A 12,428-nucleotide genomic window follows, 5' to 3' on the forward strand; every position below is an offset into this window, starting at 1 on the left:
TAGGTTGCACCAGACGGGTTACACAAGTATGTTCATAGAATGTCAAGTGATTCCATTAGACCCGTAGGCCATCCATGTCAAGTAATATCATGTACGCTGCCATAATCCTCCACCACTACAGAATTCCCCGCTCTTTCAAAAGCCATATCAATATGCTCACTGCTCCAACTCGTTCTCGGCTAGAACCTCTCTTTCCGCCTTGGTCCCTTGCCAGTTCACCATCTTGACAAGAATAGGAATCAAAATCGCAATAATCATACCCGCACCCAAGAACCCAGCCGTAACACCAAAACCGGTGTGATACGCCGGCGAATCCTTGCTTGGCCAGATACGGCTTCCATACACACTCGAGAAGTTACCAAACGCATTCACCATGGCCAACACAATAGCACGCTTCTCAGCCGGCAAGCTAATAACACCACTCGTCCAGGACAAGACGAGCGGCAGCGCAGACCAAATACCCGCCGCCAGGAAGCAAACCATGACGTACCGCACAATCGGCGTCTGCACGGCAGCACACACGACAGCGCACGCAAAGCCCAAGCCCAGCGGCGCAGCGACGTGCCACCGTCTCTCCTGGTGCTTATCGGAGCTCCACGCGACAATGTTGAGGCACACAGAGGCGACGGCGTAGATGGGCACCGTCATGTACTGCGCCTTAACGGTGTCATAGCCCAGGGTAAGCGTGATGGTAGGGATAAAGTACGAAATCGTGCCGGCGCCGACGTCGAGCATGAAGAGCACGATGAACATATAGGTTCGCGGGTCCGACACGGCCGCGACAAAAGCCTTCCAGTGCGACAAGCGCGCCTTGTTCTGCCCGCCCGAGGCGATGCCATCGGCGATAATTCGGATGCTCGCGAGCTGGCGCTGCGCAGGGGTAAGCTGCTTCGCAGTGGCGGGGTAGTCGAGCAGCACGAAGAAGGCGATGAGCGCGACGCCGACGGTCGCGACGCCCTCTACGATGAAGAGCCAGCGCCAGCCGGCGATGCCGTGCGCGTCGTGGAGGTTAGCGGTGATGGCGCCGGCGAGGAGACCACCAAAGGCGCCCGAGAGGACGGCGGCGGTGTAGAAGATGGCGAAGCGCTTGCCGAGCTCGGCGCGGGTGTACCAGCACGACAGGAGGAAGAGCACGCCCGGGAAGAAGCCGGCCTCGATGCAGCCCAGGACGAAGCGGAAGCCGAGGAGGGCGCCGTAGGTCTTTGAGATGGACATGAGCGCGCTGAGGGCGCCCCAGACGAGCATGATTCCGGGAAGGAAGATGGAGGGCCGGCTGCGGCTGAGAATCATGTTGGAGGGGACCTCGCAGATGAGGTAGCCGAAGAAGAAAATCGAGAGGACCCAGGCGTATCCATCGTCGGTGAGTGAGAGGTCCTTTTGCATTCCCGCGATCTTTGCGTTTCCCTGTGTTGCGTTGAAATGTCAGTGGGCCCGTGCTTTGGAGTAGCATTGTCGAAATTTTTCATGCGATGCTTCGTTGCCCCCTTATCGCCATGAGGGGAAAGGAGAGGAAGAGGTGAGTGAGAAGGACTTACGATGTTTGTGCGGTCGACGTAGTTGAGGATGTACATGATCCAGAGCATGGGCATCTAGACTCAAAGTCAGAATCATCTCACCGAGGACATATCAAGAGGCAATTGACATACCAGGTAAAGGTCAATCTTCCTGACGAGCTGCTTCTCCTCCTGTGTGCCGGGCACATAGTTCCTCAGTGCCTCAGCGAGTTCCGCATCCGCCTCGCTGACGACGGGCGCGTTCTTGTCTTCCTTCATCTCGAGAGATTGCTTGCGACCGTTCTCGAAACTCATGATTGCGATCCCCTCGCTCGTGTTGTGTCGTTATCGTCGTCGATGTCGTCGAGTGTCGTCCGGTTTCCTTTGTCTACACCTGACTCGGAGCGGCTGGAAGTGGCGAATGCTCTCTCTCCCACACTGCAGTGTTGGTCTGTGTGTAGGGGCGACCTCTTGAGCGGAGCAGAACACGACGCGATCTTACTCGACTGGAAGATGCGACTGGGGTGGTTATTAAGAGGGAGAATTGAAAGATCCGGAGATCTGGAGACGGTGAGGCTGTGAGGGATGAAACCTTCTTTCCATCCAAACACGGTAGCAATTAACAGCGACGTCTGATATATAATGTTCACAAAACGCGACTCGTGTCTAGTGCGTCGTGTCTCTGCCCGGGGTACTCCGTCTTTGCTCTGCTCTCCTCCCCCACGGGGTAGACCACAAACTGGGGAACGAACTAAAGGGGGACTAAAGGGGGGCCGCCTGGAAGTGTGGATGTCGAAGGAATCCGCTTGAGAGGGTGGGCAAAGTCTGGAGTTCTGGACCTGTCACGGACGAATCGTTCATCGTTGTGATGGAAATCAGACAATGAACTATTGCTGTTGGACCAGACGAGGCGTGATTGGGCTGCATGCGTCGAGGGCCGGATCTGGATCCATATCTTTGGGGAGGGGGGGGCAGCCAACAAGCGAGAGCCAGCGCGGCCTTGTGTCCGGGTCTAAGTGCCGGTCACCAACTGCGGCGATCCCTCCGATTGGCATCGGGCTTCGCCCCGTATGAGCTTTCCCCGCCTTCAACCATGTGAAGCTTGAGATGAACATCACGAACGCTGCAAGTGTGCATATCAAACGTGGAAAAGCAAGGCTCGAGGTGGGCTATTCATCAAATTGTGATCTCATTGAGTCGACGATGTTGTCGTCAGCCGGGCATCTGCGAGTTCAACAAGTCTAGCATGTTGAGCGGATATTGCTCCGGCCCCATCCCAAAATTATTCATCATCTCTCCGCTGAACATCCATTGGTTCCAGTCTTGGCCCATCTCCCCTTCATTCCAAACTTGAGGAATCTGTTGGCCTGGTTGACCAGGCTGGCCGGGCTGACTTCCGGCGATGTACTGCCTCTCCTGGGGACCACGTTCCTTGAACTTGTCCAGCATGTTGCTCAGGCCGCGTCCGATGTAGTGAGCCACATGACGGGCGCAGCGGTTAGTTTCTTCCAATAATTGGACGACCCGCTCGATGAGAGAGACCACATCTTCGTAGCGTATGTCCAGCCTCGCAGGCTTCCATTGCGCGTGAACCTTCATCAAGAACATGGCGGCGTACGCGATGGTCGTCAGCAGGTACAGAGGCACGCCAATGACTGCTCTCCGCATATCGGTGTCTGTCAAGATCAGTTCCAATGCGGCAGACGCGCTTGCGATGGCGAGATTGATGAAGTCGCGGCGTTCATCAGACATGGCGTATTGGTCAGTCGGGTTTGATGGATTCAGACCCCTGAGACAGATGGAAAACAATAGGAGACGGGCAAAGTGATAGTGGAGGATGACGCCCTTGGCAGGGTACTTTGAGATGTGTTTGTCCGGCACTGATGAAAGATATTAGCTGACAATTTGTTGGCACCAGGAGTTCAAAATGTCTTACCTAACCGAGTTTCCCATTGAAGCTTCCATCGACCTAGATCGGCATCGTATCGCTTGAGTGCCTCAAACTCATCCCTGGCAACTTGCCTTGACGTGTCTGGTCCAAAGGTGTGGAAGACCCGACTCAAAATGATAAAGACACCAACCTGACTGTGCAGACGATGATCCGCTTGTGTGATGCCTGGCAGCAGAAGGAATGCCTCGTGATGCGTGATGGTAGCGTCCTCGTTAATGACTGGAGGCCTGCCGTACGCAATACTGAAATGATGGTCGCAGACGTAGAGCAGGTACCATAGCCGGGCCTTCTCGACGTGTTGTGGTCCCTTGTTGAGGGCTTTGGCGCAGAACTGATGAAGGTTTAGCTCCGTGGCGATTCGCACCGCAAGACCAGACACCTTCCAGCTGATGTCTGAAAGCCAAAATGCGCCGATGCAAAGTCCCCTCACATCGTCGAGACTGTGGTAGCGGTCGAACATGGTCTGGCTGGCTAGCTCCAAGAAAGTTGGGTAGCAAATATCGAAAGCTCGGCCTTCATCTTGTTCGTGCAGAGCAGTGACGGCAAGGATGGCGGCCGTGAGCAGAGGTGAAGACATGCGCGTGGCCGTGAGGTTGTCATGGACTAGTGCAATGCCTCCCCACAAGTACGCATTGAGGGTCCCACGGAACGTGGAGAAAAGCTGCTCGGCCTCCTGGACGCTAAACTTGCCCTGGGCAATGAAGTCTGGCTCTTGGGCCCGGCTGGATGGGAGGTGGACCCGCGCCCCAGGGTCGCTCCGGATGTTCCGCAGTTTGGTCACTTCGAAGAGGCTGGCCATGGGCGCACTCACAATGGCCTGGTCTTCGCCGTTGTCTTGCGCCGTGGCCTCCGGAGAATTCTCCCGCGTCATTGCCGTGACATCGGGAGGCCGAACGGGGGACGGCCCCGTACCGGGACTGCTCTGTGATCCGGCCATGTTCTGGGGACTCTGGGACATGCCGGCGCCTTCGTGGTGGAAAGGTGGCACAGGCACGAGCTGTGGCATACTCAAAGCCCGCCTAACTTCCATCATTGAAGCCTGGAGGGTCTGAAGCTGCATCTCCATCTTGGTTTTCCACTCATTCTCGCTGTCGAGCAAGGTTTGGAGACTCTTGTTCACGACACATTGCAGACCAAGGCGAGAGCATCGAGCACACTGGTTCTGACCCGGCTCAATGCCGCACTTAATCTTACGATTCTGGCATTCCTGGCCTGTCTCTCCTCATGTATCAGCGACTAGTCTTTCTCTTGAGGTCATACTTCTGCAAGGGAGTGGGAGTTCAGTCCGAAAGTTTGGGGAAAACTCACATGCTCGGATCTTCCTCGAAATCTTGGGCAAATGAGCTTGCTGCCCGGAGGCCACCCCCGAGACCGCCGCCGATGACGGGGTCTTGTCCGGAGCGTCGATTCTCGCACGTTTCATGGTCCCAAGGGCTGGATAGAAGTCCGTGTGAATTTCGTGGGTCTTGGAAGGGAAGGTGGACGGAGTGGACAAGAGAGAAGGGCGGGACGATGGCCGAGGGGAGAAAAGAGGGAAAAGATTCGCCGGACGACGTGCATCTCCTTTGTTTATAAGCGGGCCGGTCTTCTTTCCGTGCGGGGTTGAGACGCCTCCACCTGCTCAAACTCAGTCGCGTCCACTTGATCAACTTCAGCGCCAGGCACTTGTTGTTGCGCTGGGAGACTGGGAGTGCCGGCTCGGGCTAGTCCTGTTTCTGTCGCGTCCCATTTGCGGATGGGAGGGATGGAGAGCAATGGTGAGGGGAACAAGCCTCCAGGCGAGTCCAGGGTGTGGAGGACCACCCCCATCAAACTTGGACAGACACGGGCCCGCAATCCACCTCGGGTGCCCTCTTCGGCTCTTCCCTCCAGACGAGTCCCAGACCATTTGCGAAGAGTCCTCCGGCCGCCGCGGCTGGATTTCCGAGTCTTGGCCGATCTGGGGAATGCAAGGTAGGGTATAAGATGACTGGGTCTACCGTTATCCCTAGTTTGAGCCAAGCTCTCGTTGATTTTCGGAAGAAAAGTCGCCGACGAGTCACGCCAGATCAAAGTAATCCTCAGTCGATAATCCACGATGGCAGCCACAGACGCTGAGGCCACCCGCGTTGGCTTCATTGGCCTCGGTGCCATGGGCTTCGGAATGGCTTGCAACTTGTTGAAGAAACCGTCATACCGAGTACAGGGTCACGATGTTTACCCTCCAAGCGCAGAGAAATTCGTCGCTCAGGGTGGACAGTCGGGAGAGTCTCCAAAGGAAGTGGCCAAAACCAGCGATATCCTAGTCTGCATGGCAGTCAACGCACAGCAAATCGATGACATACTTTTCAATGATCAGACGGGTGCCTTGCAAAGTGAGTTGTCCGCATGCATCTCAGCCATGAGCATCCAATTGACATCATTCCCGTAGCATTACCGGCAAATGCTACCGTTCTCCTCTGCTCAACAGTACCGCCAACGTATCATGAGGCACTGACGCCCCGGATTGCGGCGGCGGGTCGGCAGGATGTTCTGGTGGTGGACAGCCCCGTATCGGGTGGCACGAAGCGTGCAGCCGACGGCACACTCAGTATCTTCGCTTCCGGGGCCCCTGAAGCGTTGCAACGTGCAGATCGTGTTCTGCGGGACATGTCGGAGAAGCTGTACATCATTCCTGGTGGACCAGGAGCGGGTAGCAAGATCAAAATGGTCAACCAGCTGCTGGTCGGAACGCACATTGCTGCTGCGTCAGAAGCAATGGGATTGGCCGCCAAAGCTGGCCTGAACACCCGCGAAGTGTACAACATCATTACAAATGCTGCTGGTAATTCTTGGGCGTACGAAAATCGCGTGCCGCATATGTTGGACGGCGACTGGACACCGCTGTCTGCCCTGAACATCTTTGTCAAAGACATGGTGAGTGGCTCCCTCAGTGTGGTCATGAATTGCGACTAATGACTTTGGAAAGGGCATCGTCGTCTCAACGGCCAGAACTTTGCAATTCCCGGTGCCTCTTGCGTCGGTAGCCGAGCAGCTGTACATCTCAGGAGCTGCACATGGATACGGTGCAGAGGACGACTCTGGACTTGTCCGGGTGTTCCTCCCTGGGTCCCCCCATGCCGTGAAGGAGCAGGCAGGGCAGCTGAACAGCCAAGAAAAGTTGACTCCAAGCAGTACGCCGCTGGAAATCTCAAAGATTGGTATGGTGGGGTTGGGCGCGATGGGCCAGGGCATGGCTGGGTCTCTTCTCCGAGCCGGCTTCGCAGTCCATGGCTACGACGTATACGAGCCCGCTATCGACAAGTTCGTGGCCAACGGAGGTAATGCGTCCAAGGCTAGCAGCCCCGCGGAGGCAGCAAAGGGCGCCGACATTCTAGTTTTGATGGTTCAGAACGCTGCGCAAGCCGACGATGTTCTTTTCGGCTCCGGGAAGGCAGCGGAAACCTTACCCGATGGCGCCATCGTGATTCTCAGCTCGACAGTCCCACCCTCATTTGTTAGAGAACTGGAGGCCAAGCTCACAAACACTGGCAAGGGACTGAGCCTCGTGGATGCCCCTGTCAGCGGCGGCGTGGTCCGCGCCGCCAATGGTACCCTTACGGTAAGTTTTCCATCTTATCCACCTGACTTGAGACTCGTCGCTAACATCTGGTAGATCATCTGCTCTGGAGATGAGGCTGTTCTTTCCAAGGTTAACAGCCCGTTACTGGCGATGACGGGAACGTCAAGCAACCTTTGTCATGTTCAGGGAGGCGTCGGCGCTGCGTCTTCAGTGAAACTCATCAATCAACTACTGGCTGGTGTTCATATAGCGGCCGCTGCCGAAGCTATGGCATTCGCTGCTCGCCTGGGTCTCGACACGAGACGAGCTTTCGAGATTCTTGGCAGTGCGGCCGCATGGAGTTGGATGTTCGAGAACAGAGTGCCTCAAATGCTTGATGCCGACTGGACACCACACTCCGCATTGGCCATTTTCGTCAAGGATCTGGGTATTGTCCTCGATGAGGCAAAGCGACTCACCTACTTTGCTCCGATTTCGTCAGCAGCTCACAACTTGTACCTCGCAGGTGCATCTCACGGGTGGACGAAGGAATCCGATGCTGGTGTCGTTCGGCTTTGGGAGTTAGCGGGCCTTTCCGTCTCTGGCAATGCCGGTCCCAAGCTTGAGGAGAACAGTGGCTCGAAAACGGAGAACGCGGAGATTGAAGCAGGCCAGGAGCAGGGCCTGCCGGCACAAGAGACGATTGACGCGCTCCCAACCGAATATGCGGGTGATGTGATCAGCTCCACTCGCAAGGTGGTCGACAATGGCGAAGTGCCGGTTCTTGTGGTCTTGGATGATGACCCAACAGGAACTCAAACCTGCCATAACATCGATGTCCTGACCGTGTGGGACTCGGCCACATTGGACGACGAGTTTAGCCTTAACCCGACTGGGTTCTTCATCTTGACCAACTCTCGCGCATTACCCTCCGCCGAAGCCAAACACCTTATTGTCGAAATTTGCAAGAATGTCAAGACGGCGGCTGAGAAGGCAGGCAAAGCATTCGAAATCGTCCTTCGAGGTGATTCGACACTTCGTGGACATCTTCCGGAGGAGCCCGAGGCTGCTGAGGAGGCTCTTGGCAAGTTTGATGCCTGGGTTGTGACACCTTTCTTCTACCAAGGCGGAAGATACACGATCAATGACGTGCACTACGTCAAGGAAGGCGACGTGCTGGTGCCTGCGAGCCAAACACCCTTTGCCCAAGACGCCACCTTTGGGTACAAGAATTCGAACTTGCGGAAGTATGTCCTCGAGAAGTGCGGCCACCGCTTCGACGAATCTTCATTCTTGTCCGTCACTCTCGACGATATTCGCGTAGGGGGACCTGCAGGTGTCACCAAGAAGCTCCTTTCAGTAGCGCCTGGCTCCAACACAGTTGTCATCGTCAATGCTGCCGCCGAGTCTGACATGCACGTCTTCGTGGCAGGCTTGCTTGAGGCAGAGAAAGAGGGCAGGCGGTATCTCTACCGCACTGGTGCTGCCTTCGTTTCTTCTCGCCTGGGAATCACAGGGATCCCACCATTGACCATGGCAGACCTTGGGGTGTCGGTCGAGGCCGGTACCAAGCAGCCAGGTGGACTGATCGTCGCTGGCTCTTACGTACCCAAGACGACGGCACAACTTAAGGTGCTCCGAGAGAGGAGAGGCGACAAGTTGGCGGTAATCGAATTCGATGTCGAAGGACTCATTGAATCTGCGGACGCCGCGGAGAAGGTCGTAACTGCCGCAGCAGCCGAGACCGCAACCAAGCTTGCAGCTGGCGAGGATGTTCTCGTCATGACATCTCGGAAGCTGATCAAGGGGGGCGATGCGCTCAGCTCTCTCCAAATTGGCTCCAAGGTCGCCCGGGCCTTGGTACAGCTTGTTGAGCAGATTGACGTACGGCCGCGGTACCTGATTGCCAAGGGTGGCATCACATCATCTGATGCGGCCACGAAGGGTCTGAGGATGAGACGGGCTCGCATCATGGGTCAAGCTGCCCCGGGCGTCCCGTTGTGGAAGTGCGACGAGGAGACTAGCCGGCATCGCGGTGTGCCGTACGTTGTCTTCCCTGGAAATGTTGGTAGTGACAGCACGCTCGCCGAAGTTGTCGAGTCGTGGTCGATTGAGAATGTTGCTTAGAAACTTTGCATCGAAGCGGGATAAGCGTAGCATATAACGGCTGTATACCAAGTAATGAGGCGTTGGGAGGCTCTGGATAGTGATCAGACAAATTTAATGTTGATGAACCTTATACCTAAAATCAAAGATCTCCCGGATGGTTATGGTGGTGATTGCAGGTGGTGATTGCAGACGAATGTCGTCGGGAATTGTCGGAGATAATGATCCGACCGGCTGATGTAATCAGCCTGTTCTCTAAGTGACCCACTCTCAGGACCTGAGCAGTTTTTGTGCGCCGTTTCCCAGGCTCTCTTGTCGTGCATTTCCTCCTCAATTGCCAATCGCTCAACAATCAACCGTCTTCGTCTCGTTATGTCCTGAGAGGACCGCGTTGATACTTCCTTAGACTTTGGAATTCAATTTAGGACAGCTATTTTGCATGTCTACACAAGAACTCAAGCCATTGACTCCCATTCTTTCCCATCGATCAGGAGGACCTCTCCACGTCATGACTCATCCGCCCCGGTTTTCTCACCTCGATCGATTAAGGCCAACAGCACCTCACCTCGCACTCACAAGGAGCTGAATTGCAAATACCACATATCTATTCCATTAAGCCTCTCTAGAACGACTTTCTGACTCAACCGATGGACGGCAATGGCAATCAATGGGTTTTATCTCCATTCAAGGAGGCTGCAGAATTCTTAGAGCTCATCAAGACCGCTGAACATCTCATTGCCCGCTGCAACAAGATATGCGATGAGCTCGAGCAGATGCGCCTGGCTGTTGAACTCGAAGCCGCCAAGGTCAACAACCACTGGCACGCCTACATCCCCGGTTTCAGCACATTCTGGCAGGCCAACGTCAGCCAACGAACTCGGGCGGAGGCCTTGATTCAACGATGTCAAGAAACGCATGAACCGGGTTCAGAGGCCGAGGGTTCGCTTTCTCGAGATTTCAGGCTCATAGAAGGGGAGCTCGCCTCATACGAGAACCACTGGTCGGCAATCAAAAAATGTTGCTCAATCACCTGGTTTCGGTTCGCAGTCCCCTACTCAAAGCTGGACGGCCAACAAACCTCAGTATTCGTCAGTGCTATTGTCGACAACGGGCATGAGTGGATGCGGGTACTCAGCATCACCGAGCGGGCTCTGTTAGTACAGATGGCCGAAGCAGATTTTCCCTGGGACGAGCCCGATGATGATGACGATGAGGACGATGACCTGGAAGAAGTTATCAACGACGAAGAAACCCAGATTGAGGTTCTGAAGAGTGCAAAACAGCTGCTGGCTGCCGCTCGCGAGATACATGGGGGTTACCAGCATCGTGTACGAATCGTGCTTCCAAATATCTCTCGGGGTAGTGTCCCTGCCATAGACAGGTTTTTGAAAAGGATTGAGTGCCTTGGTGACGACCACATCTCACTTGCGTTGGAATGCGCCGAAGAGAGCCAGACCCCGCCTCCACCTCTCGAATTCGCGATACCAAATCTTCTTAGTCATGGCGATGCTGTGAAAGTGCCACCCCTGACTCCATATTTGAACATCGACACGTCCATATTTGTGGCCTTGACGACAGACATCTCTCACAGTCATAGCTCACAGCGAAAGTGGCGTCCCAAGATCTTGGAAGACGTGGGAGATGAAGCGGAGCACGGTCCTAGGCTACCCAAGTCCCTTTACCCCCTTCTTCGCGGCCACACGCTTGTCTGCACTCGCGAGGCGGCGGAGACATGTCTGCGCATGGTATACGATGCATCTACAGAGTCGGAAGTCTCTCGCATAGAAATACTGCTTGGACAGGAGGATCGCAGGGGGAAGCAGGACGACAAGTTGACTTTCCTGGATCGTGTTCTACGGCAGGATGGGTGGCCCATTGAGGAAAAGGGCGATGAGGCAACGGAGAATCGTCGCCTGAATTTGGTTGCAGAACTCCAGAAGCTGTCATGCCATCCAGTACCGGAAGATCTGCAACTACCCATTCGTATCGTAGAAGACTTCCGCAGGGAACACGTCGCGAACGAGGTCCGCAAGGGGACACTGCCAAAGGTCGTGTTGGCGGTGGAGCCAACGCTCAACGAGACGAACTGCTCGTCTTTCCTGTATGGGTGGAAGACGAACCACACCACAATAACATGCAATCGGCATGCTGTAAAGCGGTTGGGCAACCTCGTCAAGAAGATGCGGTGGTCTCGCGATGCAGAGGCGGCACCAATTATCGCTATGGACTGGGCTCGAGGTCTAGCAAAGATCCCGTTTCCTGGCGAGGTCTTGGTAGATGGTCCGCTGAAGGCAGGCACAGACTAACGTCACCTCCTTTTTATGATCACTTCCTCATCTTGAATATGCTCTCGTGCATTGTTTTGTGATGATGGTCCATGGAAGTCATGGAGGTGTAGTCTCTGCAGACGTTGGAGATCTGTAGATAAGTAAGATTACCCTGGACGCTCAAGCCCTTGACTTTAATAGACGTAGATATTCAGATACGGTGTGAGAGATGGTCGCGCGGCGCCGCAGCAACCTCTACAGAGTAAAAGTCCCCGAAGGATTCGGCAACATTTGTAAGCTCTTGCGCAATCGCAATTTGTCAGCACTAAGAAAGAACACAACACATAAGAAGAGAGACATTATAGACAAATTCAAAACGCTAATCTCATGTCACATCTCCGTGTCTCATCCTTTCAGTGTGATATCGAGCAAAATGGTCGCCGTTCCAAATACTCAAGCCGAGGCCTTGGCTTGGCTTCGACGCGTGAGTAAATATGCCATCACCCAGGACTCCACGCTCACTTCGCAGACAGTCCCACGATATCCACGACTCTCTCCAAACCACAGAGTTTGACAAGATCTACTCCAAGGATGCTCAGGTCAAATTTACCAATTTTCCTGTTGCTGATGGTCTAGAAGCCATCAAGCAGATTATGGACGCGGCGTTTGGGCAGCTGTCGTACATGAAGCATGTCACTCGCCAAGCTGGTAATAATCGTACTTCATGAAGGTCTCGAGTGGTGCTGAAAGATTGCAGACCAGGTAGACAACAGAATTTGGCTCGCTGTAGACATCACCTATCGGGTTAAGGGCGACCCTGGTAACGAAGATATCAACATCCCAGCTGCGGGGCTGGTCACAATTGTGACGGAAGGGGAAGAATCTGGCAAGATTGCGCGTTTTGATGTCTTCCTGGACAACACTCCTGTCAGGGAAAAAATCGCAAGTGTTGCGAATTTCAACTCGTAGACAGGGTCTGTGGTGACTATTCTATGCGCATCAGTACGCGAGATACTCCACCCTCGACCCTTCAAACGTTCGGGCTACTTAGTTCAGCAATCACCAACAATTCTACTAATAATTTCCATGCT

At 54.7% G+C, this 12,428-nt stretch overlaps 5 protein-coding genes across 5 annotated transcripts; 3 read left to right on the forward strand and 2 right to left on the reverse strand.

Annotated features, from left to right (window-relative positions):
- Window positions 1-156: 156 nt before the first annotated feature.
- Window positions 157-1,808, reverse strand: CTAM01_07042 (major facilitator superfamily transporter; the record flags this gene model as incomplete). Its single annotated transcript, XM_060523067.1, has 3 exons — window positions 157-1,404; window positions 1,536-1,589; window positions 1,647-1,808. The coding sequence occupies 3 exons, from the start codon at window positions 1,806-1,808 to the stop codon at window positions 157-159; spliced, it is 1,464 nt and encodes a 487-aa protein (XP_060382198.1).
- Window positions 1,809-2,705: 897 nt separating this feature from the next.
- CTAM01_07043 (uncharacterized protein) lies at window positions 2,706-4,867 on the reverse strand (the record flags this gene model as incomplete). Its single annotated transcript, XM_060523068.1, has 3 exons — window positions 2,706-3,373; window positions 3,430-4,656; window positions 4,753-4,867. The coding sequence occupies 3 exons, from the start codon at window positions 4,865-4,867 to the stop codon at window positions 2,706-2,708; spliced, it is 2,010 nt and encodes a 669-aa protein (XP_060382199.1).
- Window positions 4,868-5,521: 654 nt separating this feature from the next.
- Window positions 5,522-9,091, forward strand: CTAM01_07044 (uncharacterized protein; the record flags this gene model as incomplete). The annotated part of the gene is made up of 4 exons (XM_060523069.1): window positions 5,522-5,798; window positions 5,855-6,339; window positions 6,392-7,024; window positions 7,079-9,091. 4 exons carry the CDS (start codon window positions 5,522-5,524, stop codon window positions 9,089-9,091), a joined length of 3,408 nt encoding a protein of 1,135 aa, XP_060382200.1.
- A 626-nt stretch (window positions 9,092-9,717) lies between these two features.
- On the forward strand, window positions 9,718-11,376 carry CTAM01_07045 (uncharacterized protein; the record flags this gene model as incomplete). The annotated part of the gene is made up of 1 exon (XM_060523070.1): window positions 9,718-11,376. The coding sequence occupies one exon, from the start codon at window positions 9,718-9,720 to the stop codon at window positions 11,374-11,376; it is 1,659 nt and encodes a 552-aa protein (XP_060382201.1).
- Window positions 11,377-11,770: 394 nt separating this feature from the next.
- Window positions 11,771-12,306, forward strand: CTAM01_07046 (uncharacterized protein; the record flags this gene model as incomplete). The annotated part of the gene is made up of 3 exons (XM_060523071.1): window positions 11,771-11,821; window positions 11,871-12,045; window positions 12,095-12,306. 3 exons carry the CDS (start codon window positions 11,771-11,773, stop codon window positions 12,304-12,306), a joined length of 438 nt encoding a protein of 145 aa, XP_060382202.1.
- Between the last annotated feature and the right edge of the window lie 122 nt (window positions 12,307-12,428).

Source organism: Colletotrichum tamarilloi (assembly GCF_030869305.1).
Source record: "Colletotrichum tamarilloi strain Tom-12 chromosome Unknown Scaffold_21.1, whole genome shotgun sequence".
NCBI classification, from domain to species: domain Eukaryota; kingdom Fungi; phylum Ascomycota; class Sordariomycetes; order Glomerellales; family Glomerellaceae; genus Colletotrichum; species Colletotrichum tamarilloi.